The sequence below is a fragment of the Muntiacus reevesi genome, chromosome 2, assembly GCF_963930625.1.
Source record: "Muntiacus reevesi chromosome 2, mMunRee1.1, whole genome shotgun sequence".
In the NCBI taxonomy this organism is placed as follows: Eukaryota; Metazoa; Chordata; class Mammalia; order Artiodactyla; family Cervidae; genus Muntiacus; species Muntiacus reevesi.
In genome coordinates, this window is record NC_089250.1 from 6,569,620 (window position 1) to 6,587,458 (window position 17,839).

The following is a 17,839-nucleotide window of genomic DNA, read 5'->3' on the forward strand; positions in this document are numbered from 1 at the left end:
TAAACCACCCAAAGCAACCAAATATCTCCTCCTCATCATTTCTGTGAATTTAAGAAGGCAGTTTTGTTAAAGAAATATAGAAAGAGATTATAGAGGGAGGATGACTTTGGGTGGGGGAAAAGAGAGGGAAATAGAAGGAACAGTATTTTTTTCATTCACACCAGCCAAAGGTCAACTCTTCTATGTTAAAAAAGACAACAATCGGAGAATTGTAAGAGATGCTTTTAAACTGTCAACAAGAATAAGACTGGCTGGACTGACTTGACAGTTGAGTTTTGGATGACTAACTTTTAGGTTCACCTGTTTTAGGTCAAAGATGGTACCTGCAGAATGAGTTTAGCTCCTTTGGGGCTGACACAAAGTGAATATTGTTGTCAGTTAACCTAGTAAAGTTTGCTCAAGATCAGTTTTACTGTCTAGCAAAATGGTCTCTTCGTATAGATGACTGAGGGTGAGGACAGCATATTAGTCTGCCAGGGCTTCTGTAACAGAATTATTTTCCTACAGTTCTGGAGGCTGGAAGCCCAGGATCAAGGCGTCAGTAGGACAGGTTTCCTCTGAGGCCCCTCTGTGTGGCTCACAAGGAGCTGTCTGCTCTCAGCATCGTCACCCAGTCTGATCTCTGTGTGTGCAAATCTCTGGTATTTGTTCTTCTTACGAAGACATCCTGTTGGATTAGGGCCCCATTCTTAAAACTCTGTTTGAGCTTAATCACTTCTTTAAAAGCCCTGTCTCCATATAAAATCACAGTGGGGAAGAGAGCTTTCAGATAAGAATTTGGTGGGGACAGAATTCAGTCCATAACAGATATAGACTAAAATGCAACAGTGCCCCATATGTTGCGGGCTGCATTTGTTCTCTGAGCTGAAATCCTCCTGCCCTTCCCTTGGCTCATCCTCTCTGTCTCCACTTGCCTCCTTGCTGTTCCTCAACCACATGGCATGTTTCTGCCTTGAGGTCATTGCATGTGTGATTCTCACTACCCAGAAAGCTCTTCCCCCACCAGTGCCCAAGTGACTCGTTGCTCACTTCTGCCAGATCTGTACTCAAAGTCGCCTTTTCAAGAAGGGTTACGCCGGCCACTCACCAGCATTTCATAACCAACACCATCTCTAACTCATGTTTCCTGTATCCTTACCATATCTATACTTTCCTGATACCTCAGCTGGTAAAGAATCCGCCTGCAATTCAGGACACCCCAGTTCAATTCCTGGGTCAGGAAGATCTGCTGGAGAAGGGAGAGGCTACCAACTTCCCAGTATTCTTGGGCTTCCCTAGTGGCTCAGCTGGTAAAGAATCCGCCTGCAATGCAGGATCCCTGGGTTGGGAAGATCCCTTGGAGAAGGGAAAGGCTACCCACTCCAGTATTCTGGCCTGGAGAATTCCATGGATGTACAGTTCATGGGGTCACAAAGAGTCGGACACGACGGAGCGACTCTCACTTTCATTTTACCATATCTACCTAGCCATCTACTTTGCTCCTCTATCTCGTTCATTGCCTGTCTCCTCCTTTGGGACAAAAACTCAGAAGGGCAAGGAGTTTTATCTGTTCACTGCTCTCCCCTCAGGACCCAAGAAGACAACCAGGCCCATGGAGGGGGCTCTGTATATTTGCTAAGCAAATAGATTTTTTTTTTTTTTAAATGAGGATTTGGGAAATGAAAGAGAGCAAAGTGCAAATTAGACATTTTAAAGTTCTTAATTTTATGTTTTGTAGTTTTTGATTATAGCTTGTAAGTTTGTTATACATTTTTTTGCAGAGATGTGCTAAGGGCTTTTGATTATAGCTTGTAAGTTTGTTATAAACATTTTAAAGAGATACGTGCAAATAAAATGATCAAAATGACACTGAAGTTGTGAACCCAAAAACTCTGAAAATAAAAATGTCTATGTACTTCCTAAGATGGACACAGAACGTAGAAGGCATGTGACCTGACACCATCTGTGGGCTCATCTTACACAACAGCCGCATGCACACCATCCTCTCCAGGAGAGGTGGCGGAGGCAGCGGCATCACAGTGGGCCTGGGCTGTGGGCCCAGCAGGCCTGCAATGTCCTGATGCCTGAATGACACTGAGCAATTCAGAGGATGGTGGGAGGGCTACCTCGTTTGCAGGGCATTCTCCCTCCTGACAAGGGTGTCTCACATTCAATTTTATAGCTTATCATGAAAATTTGAAGAGCCAGATATAACTTTCCTGCCCATTTTCCCTCATTAATTCTGCCTTATTTTTCAAATTGTTGAGTCCTAGGTAAAATATATTTTTCAATCTATTAACAGCATCACATGAACTTCCTTAATACAACCCAGAACAATGTGTATACTGTGTAGAATACACGATAGCTCAACTGCAGGCCCGGCCTGTCTTCTGCATCATCAGTCACCAGGCTACCCAGGACGCGGGGAGTTGTGGCAGAAGCCAGCATACTGGCTGCACACACCGTGTGCCCTTACATAGAGAACTCTTACCTGAGGTGATAATAGTCGCTTTTCGCTTCTTTTACTGGCACAGACGTGGCAGACCTTAAATGACCGATGCCTGGGAGGACAGCTGAGGAAGTGTGTTTGGTTGATTTTTATTTTTTATTGCTTTGTTTCTATTATGGGCTTTTTTATTCCCCCTGTTAATGAGTAGAGTCAGGAGACGCTACTCCCACCCCTGTCCTTTTCCCAGAAATTCCCTCCCCATCGCTTTCAAGAGCTGTCTTTCAAGGAGCCACAATTTGTGAATAAGAATATTCTGTCTGAGCATTCTTTGTGTGAGGCATCAAAGCTTGGAATGTAGTTTAAGGCTCTAAAAATAGAGTTTGGTCTTGAGACTTCATCCTGAAAGCAGATGTACTCAACTAGTTGACAGTTTCACATGAAACTGCTTAATATAATCCAGAATAACGTGTATATTTTATAAAATAAAACCCCATGTAACTACAGGTCAAAGATCTGGGTGCTCACTTCCCTAACCTGTCTGATATCAGGACAATCAGTGAAAATCTCAGGGCTCTAAAACAAGGACTCTGGGTTGGACAGTCTCTAGAGAAACCTTGCAAAGTTTTCACATTCTCTGATACTGACTTCCTTTAGGTCTTGTATACACTGTGAATGAACCTAAAAACAAGCATTTTACTTCTATCCCATCACTGACTGTCTTAAACTAAAAGCAATGCCAGAGCAATTTGAAGATGTAATTCTTAAGTTCAACTTAAATCAGAAATATCGACAGATGGAGGAATTGATGCCATATGTTAATCATTTTAGTGTATGTTGTCCCCTACCTGATTTTCTACATTTAGAACAAGGACACCATAAAAGACCACTGACAAATGTGGACAAAGCACAAAGACAGCATTATAGTAAATTTCATCATTAGTCCTGAGACAAGGCTACATAATGGGAAATGTTCTATTGCTCTCACATAGAAATATCATGTTCAAGGAACCTTAAAATAAGATGAAAATGCAGTCTTATGAAAACAGCATGTTGTTTTAGTCTCCTGGCAAAGTTTGTTACTTCTTTTACCACCACCTGTCAATGGCAACATCACACAACACTGCTCCTTACCTTTAGCTTAAAAGCCCTGTGAAGGCATCCACAAAAACAGGGAAAGCCCACATCACCTATTATATCACCACTGACATGGAGAATTATCATGGATATTCCATTCTGCTAAAGGTGATAAAAGCTCTACACTATATCACAAATATTTATTCTGTACTTGTTAGGAGGGGACAGAAGAATGAAACACACATGATCTCACTCTGAAGGCGATTAGGTCTTTGTAGGATGTGGAAGCTAGTTCCTTATGAAACTAGCTTCTTGTAAATCTTAATAAAAATATGAACTCCCTATATTTGCATAATGCTTTAGTTTCCATAGTGCCTTTGCATCAATGAGACCACCTCAAAATATGCTCTCAGGTAGAAAGAGGTATACTATACCTATTTTTCAGGTGGGAAGAAAGCCAGGCTCAGAATGGTTATGTGGTTTGCTTACGGTCCAGAGGAAGTGGAAAAACTGAGCCTTGAATGAAAGCCTTTGGACTCCAAATTTAGGGCTCTCTTTACTCCCACAAAGCCTTACCATGAAGGATTCTAAATTAGGCTCTGTGAAGAGACACAACTCTCACTACAGGAGGTTTATGACTAAGTAGTTTTTCAGGGTGAAATAGGGCTTGCTCAGAAAAGCTACTGCCACACATTTTACCAACAAATTTCAGTTTGATTCTGGGATTCAGAGAACTGGATTTGAGCCTTAACTCTGCTGAAGATGAACTGGGGCAGAGGGTAGGTTCACTAGATCTCTGGGTTTCAGTATCTTTGTAGCTCAAAATGAAAATTTTTACTCAATTATATAGGGGGTTCTTTCTGATTTGAACATTTTAGACAGTTTTACATTAGAACAGCCCTCTAAAGGCTGTTTAATTTTTTTTTTTAAACCCACATGTTTAAATTTTCCTAGAATTCAGTTATAGATTTTTTTTTTAAACAGCACTTCTAAGAAGTAACTGAAAGCCCAATTGGTCCCAGGACTTGTATTGCCTTTCCTTTATACCCAGCCTAACTTAAGAGTGGACCTCTTAGACAGCGGTGTTAGAACATCTACATCAGAACATCTGCGGGTGGGGGCCAGGAGGCTTGACTTCCACACCTAGGATTTGAACCCCCAAGTCTGCAGGAACAGAGCCTGCCTTAGGTTACCTCTTGGATAAAGAGGGAGGCAGTCAGGGAAAAGGGACAGTAGACACATCCTACAGACGACATGGAAACTGCTGACACCATCACGCTAATCTGAGACTTTAGAGACCTTCACCCTGATTTTTAAAAGTCTTCATTCTTCTTTTCTAAACGTGCAAATGGGAACATGGCTACTTTTTTGCTAAAAATTCATTTAAAAAAAGAAGAAATCTGAACATGTCACTCCACGTAGTCCAAATGATCACAGCTATGTAAAAAAACAAGATCACAACTGCAGAAGCAGAAGGAAATCCATTAGCACGCTGACAGCAGTTAATGTGGGGCAGTTCACATTAACATGCAGCCCTCCAGGATTCATTCAGGGCCAGGGTCACCTCTCTTTTTCTCCTGTCATTCTTCTGTATTTTCCTAATTATGTGGCAGAGGGAGTTAGTTGGTGTTTAATGCGGTAGCGTAACCTATTGAGGAATTGGCCTGGGTCCTTTCTTACTTGCAGACCCCCTGTGGGAGGCACAACCGTGTCCCCAGTCCACTCCTGAGCATTGCCGAGAAAGAACAAACAACGTAACTGTGCTGTCCACATGGGACCCACCGGCAGCAACTTCTCCCTGATACACCCTCTCCTTGGCCTCCAGGACCCCAAGCTCACCTGCGTCTCCTCAGCCTCTGTGACCACAACTTCCCAGTCCCCTTTGCAGGCCCCCCACATCCCCAAGCTAACGGCACAGGCGCTCCCCAGGACTCTGCCCCTTCTCTCCCATCCGCGGTCACTCCCTTAGCGATCTCATCCAGTCCTTCGTTTCACGAAAGCGCTCCTGTGCTGAGATTCCCAAATATACATCTCCAGCTTGGGCCTCTCCTGACAACTACCTGGTGAGAAGCTTTGGTTCTGGGCTTCAGACCGCCTGGCCTGAATCTTGGCTCAACCTCCGGTAGCTGTGTGGCCTCATATGAGTAACTTCGTATTTCAGATACTTCTTCCAATGGGAGCAGGAGGTGTTGCGCTGAGCAGAGGAGATGCAGCCATGCCTGGCAGGCCCCTGGGCAGCATGGACGCTGGGGGGTTACCTCTGCTTCTGTCAGAGCAATCTCTGGGCCACCATTTCCTCGGTAAAGACAACCAGGTGGCCTCTTCTTGTAAAACCTGCTCGGGAAGCCTCAGCATCTGGATGACTTGTAGTAAGTGAAAACCCAGAATGTCACTTATAGTCTTCTGCTTGGTAAGCTGACAGATAACATGGATTTTTTTTTTTTTTTTTTACTATAGCTTGAAAAGACTATCTTGTATTTGAAAAGAAATGAAAGGCTAATGTTGAAACTATCATAAAGAGTGAAACTACTATTTGTCTAATGAAACTATTTCCTGAGAATTTCAGTTGATCTGTCAGTGAGGAATTAGGGAGTGGCAAAAATAAAAACCACCAACAAACTCTTTGAAGAAAATTCTTCTCATCGAAACCATCTGCTTCCTGACTTATTGATCCGACCCATGTGACACCAAAGAACTATGAAAATGCTGGAATGAGAGAGGGCAGGGCTTCCCAGCCTGGCCTCTGCTGGTCCCAGGAGTGGCTCTCTGGAAAAAAGGAGCGTGGTCGAACGTCAGCCCAGTCCATGTCTCTTAGAGCTGGGCGGGCACGTGAGCATGTGAAGGTCAGACATCCTCCAATAAAGGAAACTGTGGACGCCATAAGCCAGCTCATCCTGGATGTCAACGGAAGCCACCCTTCAGTTCCAGCTGTATGGGAACCTCCCTTCTCTTCCGCCCTGACACCGAGACCTCAGCTCCCTCTTCTGGTTTTCCCTCACCTCCCCAACCACTCAGTGTTGGGGTACTCCAGGACTCAAGAGTTGGAACACTTCTCCTCAACTCATTCTGTAGAAAAATACCTGTGAATGGTTCCAAACATAAAGTGAAGCCCCTGGTTATACTGGAGGAAGAGGACAGAGAATAATTCTCCAGACCCAACTCACCCTCCAGCTTCACGTCTTTTCATTCACAGCAAAGTTCTTTAGAAGACTTGCCTGTCCCTATTTCCTCAGATTCTGTCCTTCCATTCTCTCTAAACCCTCTCCACTCAGGTTTTTTGCCTTGAGCACTGCACTGAAATGGCTCTTTCTCAAGGTGAGCCATGCCTTCCAAATGCTAAATCCAACGGTCTGTCCTCAGACCTAACTTCATGGGCCCAGACTGCAGGATCTGATAAAGCTGGATGACCCTCTTCACCTTGAAATATTGAGACTTTCTCTCCTTGGTTTCTGTGACACTCCCCTAGTTCTCTACCAACCTGTATGGCCATTTCTCAGTCTCCTGTACGAGGTCCTTCACTTCTCTGACTTATGAACACAGGAACTCCTCAGAACTCTTTTCTCCTGGCTTTAGACAGAGATCTCTTAGTGATCTTGTCTGTCCCTGCAGTTTTGTTTGTATTTTTTAGCATTTATCTGCTGAGATTCTCAGATAGGCATCTCCAGTTTGGTCCTCGCTCCTCACCTTCCTGCCCACCTCAGTAAAGAGCAGCCCCATTCTCAGCGCTGCCTTCCCCAGTTCCCTCATACCTCCATTCAGGCCAGTGGCAGACCCTGCTGGCTTCATCTTAAAATGGGCACAGAAGCCAACTGGCGCTCACTGCCTGTGCACGGCTTATGTTCTAGTCCATTTTATAGAGCTTGTTCACACGAGTGGCAACAGGCTCCCACGCTGGCTCCCTTTCAGAAAGCACCTCTTCCAACGTGAGCCAGACACCGTCTGTTCTCTGCTCCCTGGCCTCCAATGGCTCCCACCTCAGGGGAAGAGCCCAAATCCTATGACCGATAACAACCCACAAGGTCTAGTCCCCCACTTTTCATGGCAACCCACTGAGACCGAGTTTGCCACTGCGCCTCCATCACAGGGGACGCTCTCTCCTGCCTGGAGGCGTCTGCTCCTGCTGCTCTTCACACCTGGGATGTCCTTGCCTGCCTCCCATAAGCCTCCCAACTATATTCAACTGTCACTTTCTCAATGAGACCCGCATCACGTTGGAGATCTCATACTTCTTAAAAGCCTCCCAGCTTGACATGTCTTTCTAACACTTGCCACAAACATAGTCTGTGTCTTATTTATCTTGTTGAATATTTTCCCCACTAGTGTGTAAGTCCAGGAGTACAAGGATGCTTGGCTTTTTTGTTTACTACTATGTTTCCAGGAAAATACCTGAATATAATGGGCACTCAACAATATTTGTTTAATAAATATTTCATTTTAAAAACTGAGCTGCTATGTTTCATCAAAATTCTACTCCTAAGTAAACTGAGTTTTTTTTTTAATAGCTAAAATCTCAAAGCCAAAGAATCAAGGCTTCCTTCCCAGTTAATCATTATTAAATAGGGTAATAAATCCCAGATTAGCTCTACTACTGGTCAACTGAGGTTAAGAAGAAATGAATTTTTGTCATCTTTGATGGTGAAAACCTTATAGATTGTATTTATTTCTTTTCTGCCCCAATTATGTATGGCCTACTGAACAAAAACATAAATTGCAAGATTCAGGAACTTGTACCTAAGAGGTTATCACATTAAAGACCAGGTCCTTCCTGTCTGAACTGGCTTTGCAAGTTTATAGGAATTTGGGTTGGAAGCCTGTTTTATTCAGGGGCTACTGGGGCTTATTACTAACGGCCTAGTAAGAGCTTGCTTTGCCAAGATCTTCCACCATTTTTAACGGAGCAGGTTCTAACTGTTGGCAGGTTCTAACTGTTCAGAATTTTACCATAATATATACAAGACCTATCAATGGAAGAAGTCAGGGGATTATTGGGCTTTTCATCCTTTATAGGAAGCACATTTAAAATATAATTAATTTTCAAGTGAAGAAAAAGCTGTTTCCAAGTACTTTGAGCATCTCCTAATAACAAAGTGTTAATACAACCCTCATTCTACATTTCTTTTCATCTCTTCAACACTGCAGCAGACAGGACAGTCCAAACATGTACAGCACAGTGATGACAGCTCAAGAGCATAAAAGTAAATCACCATATGTATCACAGAAGTATTTGAAAGGAATGTAAATAGAAAGAGTAGCTCAACCATATCCAAATGTCTCAATTAGTTATTACTAAAATGTTAAAATTTCACCAATTTACAGCACTGCTTTACTTATAAGACATAAAAAACTATACATAATAATCAGCAGAGAAGAATTTTAATCCTTAGGATTAGATAGAATGGACACTCCAAGTTGAAGTCTTTAAAAAAGACAGAAACGATATTATTTGAATGAATGGTACTAAAATAAAAATGTATTTTAGCAGTTAGACTTTACTTAGGGTTCAAAATCGACAACACAGGTCAGTTTCCGATGTCTGTGAGTGAAGCAGGCCAGGCATAGGACTGGCAAAGTGGAATGTCCAGGCCCCACCAAACAGGGTGGCCACCACTTGGGACCAGCTAATCATGGCTATGTAGGGAGTGGGTCCCAGCGTGGCTAAACGTACTCTTACGAGAAAACGAGTCAGGAGGAAGAAAACTGTACTTTCACACAAAACTTAAAACATTTAAATCTTGTATAAAATTTTTATACAAAATTTCTATTTTGTATAAGTTCAAAAAATTTTAGGTAATATTTTCAACTTTTTAAAAAAAGCGATGTGTTGCTGAAGCTAGCTCTTGAGCTCAAATCTGCAGGTTACGGGAAAGGAGGGACAGTGAGGATAAAAAGTATATCCAAACAGCCATCTGGCCTCAAAGTTTCACCCTCAACTTCAATGTGGAGCCACTCGTAGAAGACATCTCTATGGAATGAATGCCCAGGTATGCAGGGTCCTGCAGGGCCATTAGAACCTCTGAGTACACTGCATGCCTGTAAATTCAGTTCCTCTCACGACTCACCTTCTTAATAATAAGAGTTCTTACAACATAAAACCAACGGGTGACACTGAATATTTACAACCAAAGAAACCAACGCCACGCTTTAAGTTAGGAAGGTAACATGAAATAAGAATGGCATGACCAAGATTATGATCTTTTTTGTTTTAGGATTGAAAAAAAACAGGAAAGGATTTCTTTCATCATTTGTCCACTGCTTTTGAACCAAGAGAAAGAAGAGACCATCCTGTAATCGTTTCTCACTTGCTGTGAGTAGTAAGGCCAACAATTATAGCGAATGCCTATTTTAGTTATGTGTTGTCCTGTGGGCAAACAGCAGGCACATGTCTGCTCTGGGAAGGTACACATCTACCCAAAATGTTGGGAACTAGAGGGTAACAAGGTGACGATCCAGTGTTGTGTTCACACCTGATGTGAACTATGTAAACTGGTGACTGTGCATGTGCATAGAGGCAGGGAAATTAATGTTTTCATTATTTTCCATGCTGCTATAATAAAAAACAAAAAAGGTTTACTCACCACTTGCAACTAACATGGAGTGTCTACAAGTCCAAGCAATAGACATATTTATCTTTGCAGAGATCCAACCCTACACCACGATTAAAATGAGATTTATTTGGATAAATACGGTTAATAACTCTGAGCAGATTTATGCTCTTGCCAACATGGTGAATTCCCTCTTTGTGTTTATTCTATTTATTGCTTTGGAGCTTTGTCAAATGAATCATTTGGAAGAAACTGATGGCATAAGGCTAATTAGGGAAAAAAAATAAAGCTAACAACAACTCTGCGAAGCAAACTTGAGACTGAGCAAACTGTCTTAAAGTTTGTTTTTCACATATTCAACCTTCTACAGTCTTCTCCTGTTTGTTTAAAGGACTTTCTAAATAGACCCAATGGGATCCTCCTGGCAATCCTAAGAGCATGGAAAAGAAATACAACTTTCTATATTTGAAATTCTGGGCAAGCTTAGAAGGTACAAGTAAAATCACTGATTAGCCACTTTTCCTTCTGCTCCATAAGTGCACTTGCCAAATGTAGCTGTCTGGGATGTTTCCTAGTACAGAGCTTGCTGGCGGCGCCTAACACCATCCCAGGGCAGATGGCTTCCTGCCAGGGATCAGACTCCTTCAACTGTTGAGTAATATGGGGACTAGACTATCAAAAGCAGTTAATATTTGGCTTAGACCAAGGCCAACTTGTATCTAAGTGGTTCTTCATAAATCTAAAATATGGTCCAATAAATCCACCCAGTGGTTGAATGTCACTGGCCACTACCATGGAACTGAAGTCCCTTTTGAGAACTCAGGGTCAACCCACCTAAAGATGTTCCACTGTCCAGAGCTCAGGGGAATCTGAGAAGGTTGCCTGCATTCGCCCAAGATACACTCAACAGTAGCCAGTAAAGAATATTCTTCTCTCTTACTTTTAAAGTTAAAATTATTCAGTTAGGTGAGCTTAACTGGAATGCTGCAGGCAGCTTAGGTTTCATTTCAAAACCTCAGTTTGTAAGGCTGTCAAGTTGGTAGACGTCCAGTCAGAAAGCTTTGTAAAAGGGCCCATTACCATCATACTGGCCTGAATTGCAAGGTTGGGTGTGTGTGTACGTATGTGTCTATTCTTGTAGCTTCAAACAATTTTCTTTTTTCTCTTCTGGAATCTCTGAATTCACTTGTCAGTTGGTTTACAATAGAATTACGTTTTGTCAAAAAGGAATAAGCCTGACCATCTCCACCAGGGGATCAGTGTGAAAACCTAGGAGGTATCAGTCTTGTGGTAGGAGATGTGCATGGTACCTTTGGAAGCACAGTTAGTATAAACGAGGCTGCGGAGCTGCAGGGCGCCAGCCCTGAGAGATTCTCACCACTTTGGTCATCACCTGGTCCTCCCACCACCAGCACCACATTACCCATCACAACATATGTATAAACAGTTCTATTACATGCCCTGTGGTTGCATTTTCAATTAATATTCAGAATACTATGAAAGCATCAGTAATAGTCCCATTTTAAAGATAAGGAAACCAAGGCTTAGCATTGTAATCTGTCCCAGGTTATAAAGCAGGAGCCTCAGGAGTGAAATTCACCTCTGGCTAATTCTGAAGCCTGTTCTCTTATTATATCACACTGCCTCTTTGTACATGGCCTTGCTGACATCTTTTAAAAACCCTCCTCCTATTGCTCTGCCAGGAATGAAGCAGTCAGAGCTTTTCTCTCGCCTAGGAAAGTCTTATCTCTTTCTGAAGTTTAGTTCATTTAAATTTTTCTACTATACTCAGCTCTTTGGATAATTTTTAAAACCCATGACTTTATCGTGTGTCCAGCTCACTCTCATTATTGAGCATAGGAGCAGCAGTGTCCTCTGACTTTCTTCATCCTAACTGGAAGTGGAAGTCTTTTTCTCACTTCTCTTGGTAACTCTCTCTTGTGTTGTTGTTTAGTCATTAAGTCATGTCTGACTTTTGCAACCCTATGGACTGTAGCCCACCAGGCCTCTCTGTTCATGGGATTTCCCAGGCGAGAATACTGGAGTAGTTTGCCATTTCCTTCTCCAGGGGGTCTTCCCGACTCAGGGATCGAACCTGTGTCTCCTGCACTGGCAGGTGGATTTTTACCACTGAGCCACCTAGAAGCACCCCCTCTTGATTACCTCACGTTTATATTTAAGTCTTCCTCCATACCTTTCCTTGAGAGGCAAGTTAAGCCTAGTAAAAACTCTCAGAAATCTATCTGTGCTATCACTTCTATACAGACATTTACTGAGATTTTTTTAAAGACCCAGAAACTATCTTCATAAAAACAAACCATAGTAGATACTACCTTTGGGGTTGCAAAAATTCTACCAAAAACTGAATAGCAACATATAATCTTATTAATCTGGAATGTAGAATTTAGAATTTTGCAGATAGCAAACAAGTATCTAGGCATGAAGGGCCATAATATATACAATATCCATAATAAACGAAGGACTTAACTCATCTGTATTCAGACAGATAAGATTTTGTTTCCTTGTTCCTATCAAGTCTGACCCAGGAAGGACTTAGGGCAGAGTCAGGTTTTCTTACTCTCATTTTACTCGCGAGGCCTCTGAAATCCAGAGAGAGTGAGTGACCACAGAGCCATACAGCCTGCAAGAAGCGGAGGTGGACCCAGGCTCTGGCAGCCCAGCATAGCCCCCATTCCGATACTTGTTCAACTGCAATACTGATCAAATGTGCCATAATATCCAAGGGTGATTTTTTTTTAAATTTTTTATTTGAAAATAATTCCAAAAATATACAGAACAATTCAAGGAACACCCACACCTCCTTCACGTAGGTTCACCTGTTGCTAACATTTTACTCCATTGCTTTTCGATCTGCTATCTGTCTATCCAGGGCTTCCCAAGTGGCATAGTGGTAAAGAACCCACCTGCTAATACAAGAGACGTGGGTTTGACCCCTAGGTGGGGAAGATACCCTGGAGAAGGAAATGGCAACCCACACCTGCATTCCTGCCTGGAAAAAAATCCCATGAACAGAGGAGCCTAGTGAGCTGCAGTCAACGGGATCACTCAAGAGTTGGAAACAACCGAGCAACGGAGCAACGCACACCCATCTGTCTGTCCATCCATCCCCATAACAATATTTTCTGAACCACTGAGAAGACATTGTATAATTATGGCCCTTTACCCCTAAATACTTGAGTTTATATTCCCTAAGGGTTTTGCTACACACTACAGTACAAACATATTTTAAAATGATAACATCTTCTACTGCCTATGTCCCCTTTTGTTCACTAACCTAAGAATACATTTTTAGCGTTTTCCTCCTACCATACAGGGTCCAGCATAGGATCAGTTACCGCATATGCTAGTTGTCACTGCCCTTTAGTATTATTTAATCTGGAACATTTCCTCAGCCTTTGTCTTCTACAACATTGACATTTTTGAAGAATATAACCCCCTTTTATTTCTTTGGAGAATGATCTGCATTTTTGATTTCTCTAATGTTTCCTTGTGATTAGGTTCAGGTGGTACACTTCCAGATGGGATACTGTGAGAGATGCTGGGTCTGTCTCGGGTTCTCACATCCAGAGGCACATGATGTCCATCTGTCCCTCGCGGTGACACTAATTCTGATCATGTGGTCAAGTTGTTGCCTGGCTTTTCCATTATATAGTTATTATTTTCCCCTGAAGCTAATAAGGACCTGGGGCAACACCTTAAGACCATAAAATAGCTTGCTCCTCCTCAAGGATGAATTTTTATAACAGTATTTTCACTATGTTATTAAAAAAAAAAAAATGACCTCTACATCGTAAAAAAACCTAGGTTTTACTTATTATTCCCGAATAAGTTCCATGCCAATTTTAACAGCTGTTTTTATTACAGTAGTCTATGTACACTGGGTGTTTATTAAAAACCATTCATTAACTGTCTGCTATCTTGGGTAGGATACTGGCAATTTGATTTTTAAATTCAACTGGTATCAATGCCCTAATTTTGGTTCAAATTAAAAAGAAATCTCTTTAACTTATGCAACAGTAGGGATTTAGAAATTAAATTAAGGTATGTAACTGCAAAAACATTCTGTTAGAAAAAGAAACTTATAAAAGAACTTACCCTACAGAAGTACAGAACAGACTTTTGAACTCTGGGGGAGAACGTGAGGGTGAGATATTTTGAAAGAACAGCATGTATATTATCTATGGTGAAACAGACCACCAGCCCAGGTGGGATGCATGAGTCAAGTGCTCGGGCCTGGTGCATTGGGAGGACCCTGAGGAGTCGGGTGGAGAGGGAGGTGGGAGGGGGGATCGGGATGGGGAATACGTGTAACTCCATGGCTGATTCGTGTCAATGTATGACAAAACCCACTGAAATGTTGTGAAGTGATTGGCCTCCAACTAATAAAATAATATTTAAAAAAAAAAAAAAAAAAAAAAAGAACTTACCCCTATTTGTTCAAATTACATATAGATTAGGGTTATAATGGTATTAGTTATTTTCCAGCCTTTTCTAAACAGTACCATTTTGGGTGAATTTTAAGTCAAGGTCTTAATTTGGATTAAATATAGTTAGCTTATATAAAATGTTTGAATGGCCAAATGATTTTAGTTTCTAAGTTTGGTAAAAAGCAGAAAGAAGGCAATTTTTGGAAGGCAGAGTAAATTAAAAAAAAAAAAATTTTTTTTTTCAGAAGTTGCTTTTAAATTAAAAAAAATATTATGACTATTGTTTTAGTTTTTAAAGATACCTCCTTTCTCATTTTGCCACCACAGTTTGCAACATACAGAAAGCATGTTTCACAAACTGTCATCATGCTGAGTGGGTATGCCACTAATTCAAAAATTCTTTCATAGAAATAAGGAAATCAGGGTGGGTAGGCCAAAGGCTTTCTCTCTTAAAAAGAATATAAACTTTGCTATAGCTCCTCTTTTCTCTTTTGAGCTCAATCTCTCATCTATAATTTTGTCATACTTGTAATAAAATAAAATTCTAGGCTTTATGACAGAAGAGATATTTTTGGGTTTTGTTGGTTTCTTTCTTTGCTTGTTTTTTGCTTTTTTTTTTGATCACTAGAATTCAACAACCAAAGCTTTAGTGTTTTGGGGTTTTTTCTATGTTTGTTTTTTGCTCCGGGGTTGCAGGGAAGCATCTGCAGCCACGGGAGGAAGGAAGGGAGAGGTATGAACTCTCAGCAAGGAAGCCCAAACACACGACCTACAAGTGAGGCAAGTGCAGCAGCCCTATCTGTTGGCCCATCAATACCACCAGCTGCAGAATTTACCAACATTATGAAAACCACATCCACCAGATGTCATGCAATACAACGGGAAGCCAAATATCTCTGGGCTTGAGGCACAACTCTCCATGCTTCTTCCTCCCATGTTTCAAGGTGTATTCAGGGGGCCACCAGCAGGAACAACAGGGACCTTATAACAGGATAACAGGGATAACAGTCCACATACAGGGCTTAATAACATGACTGTCCCCACCAGATAGGCTTCAGTCCTGAAGTCCACCTCTTCCAGGTATTCTTGTTGTTGTTCTTGATGTTGTTAAGAAGCAATCTTAGCTCAGATTCTACGTGTCAGGGGCAGGAGAAACTTAACTGGCTACAAGCCAGTTAAGGATTTGTGTGGCTTACCAGGCTTATTATAAAATAATAATGTTTTTGCCATTGGGAAGAAAAGAATGTTTTCTTTTTGAATGTTTGAAAATATTCAAAGTCACTTCTCCACTCATTATTTTTTCTTTTAATTTATTTTTAATTGGAAGAGAAATGCTTTATAATGCTGTGCTAGTTTCCACTCATTCTTTATACCCATTCTGTTCAATATGGTAGCCACTAGTCACACATGGCTATTTACATAAAATTTTAAATTCTGTTCCTCAAGCACACCAGCCACATTCAAGTGCTCAAGGCCATCTGTATCTAGTGACTATCTTATTGGACAGCACAGTATAAACACAAAGCATTTCCATCAACACAGAAAATTATTTTAACATTGCTCTAAACTCATCACCTTTTTTAAATGAGCCATTATACTTCAATTCTCTTTGTACTATGGAACAAAACAATCTTCCTGCATACTCATATGAAATAAATATATGGATACAATCCAAATACTGTATGAGGAGACGAAGGTGGAGGTGATCTCTGTAATATTTTCACAAACACACGCTGTCCTCACAAAGCCCTGTGATGCTGCCAGCTTGCTGGATAATATTCAGAGGCCTGCCTGGATGGGTATTCCATGACAAAGAAGCAAGAAACTATTCTTTCTTATGCGTCACCTCAATTTGTTAAGGATGCCACCTATATCAAACAGTTTACACCAGAAGTTTCCTTACTTACATATCGAAATGTGTAAAATAAATCATGTCCTTTGGAAAAGAGGCTGCCCAGCTTCACAGCTTTGTAATTGAGGTACTTAAATACCAAGTAAACACTGTAGGCCACAGCTGTTTCTAAAAAATTTTATGAACAAGAACAGGAGGCCGGTATAGTATAAATCCACAAATGATGCTTCTGACTCCCAGGCTCACCTGCTGTGAGGGCGGGGAGGCCAGGCAACTCAAGAGGAGCCGCGTGGGCATTCCTGCGATGCTGTAACCCCTGGGGGACGGTGGGGCGCGGAACGGGGCGTGTGGGGCGGGGCGCGCAGCACACGGGGCGCAGACCTTTGACCCTGTCCTGAGGATGCCATGTCAGACCACCTGGCACATGAGACAGGCAGCCCTTGCACACACGTGGGCACCTCTGCCCTCACACGTGCAGGGTGCGTCCAGGTGCTGGGCTAACTTTGCCTCGGCTTCCTTTAGGTCTTCCCATCCTCCCCGCAAAATCACCCAGCCCCGTCAACCCATTACCCACCTTCTCTTCCCCAATCCCAGTTTCTTCTTATTCACAACAGACAAAGAAGAACAAGGTGGGGAAAAAAAGGTTTTTCCTAATTTCCTCTGCTCCATCATCAAAAGCAAAAAAAGATCTGCTATTTTCCTTTGGGATTGGTAGCTGTTCTTTATCAGATTCTCATAAAGATCACAGAGCTACCACCCAAGAGAAGCTAAAAAAAATTCCCTGTGTCCACCTGGCCAGTTAGAGGTTCCCAGGCTGTCTGTCAGACTTTCTGGTCATTCCCCTCCCACCCCCTCCTACCCTCTCCCACCCAGCTCTCCCCGCTTACCTTAGCCTTCCCATCCTGGGCGGACATGTATCCAACACACATGCTCTCAGTCGTGTGGCTCCACAGAAATTCCACTGCCAGGGAAGGGAATACAAATAGGCACATTCAGATCACAGATGGAAAATAAATCTCTGCTTTTTAATAGAACAGTTAAAGATAGCTTTATTCAACACACTCGGCTCCCGACTTTCCATTCGCTCCTTCATAAATGTCAAGATGATTTAGTACTCAAAACTGTGTAATGCCATTTACTGTGAAATGAAAAATGTATTTCTTTCTTGTCAAAACTTATGATTATTACATGTAAAATAAATGCTCCTCTGTTTGAAACTTGTAACATTAAACACACACACATGCACGCACACACACACACACTTATGCATACAGTATACAATGATTTAGTAAACATAATATTCCATAACGTAGTTTCCTTTAAAACACACATACACACACACTCCCTACGTCAAGGTTTTTTAAATATCATTCTCTATGAAAAGGAACCAGGGTTCCTTGGAGAAATGTTGATTCCAGGGCCTGGGCAGAGAAAATATTAAACGAATCTGGAACATCTTTTTGTGCCAGAAGATAAGGAAGTCCTCAAAGAATGA

At 41.8% G+C, this 17,839-nt stretch overlaps 1 protein-coding gene across 4 annotated transcripts in view; it reads right to left on the minus strand.

Moving 5' to 3' along the window:
• Nucleotides 1-17,839, minus strand: part of TASP1 (taspase 1) — a 251,874-nt gene that overhangs the window by 18,135 nt on the left and 215,900 nt on the right. For all 4 annotated transcript variants that reach the window (XM_065919536.1, XM_065919537.1, XM_065919538.1 and 1 more), the window contains one exon: nt 17,232-17,305. In XM_065919536.1, coding sequence (XP_065775608.1) covers nt 17,232-17,305 — 74 coding nt within the window. Of the gene's footprint in view, nt 1-17,231; nt 17,306-17,839 lie in introns of those variants that run through there.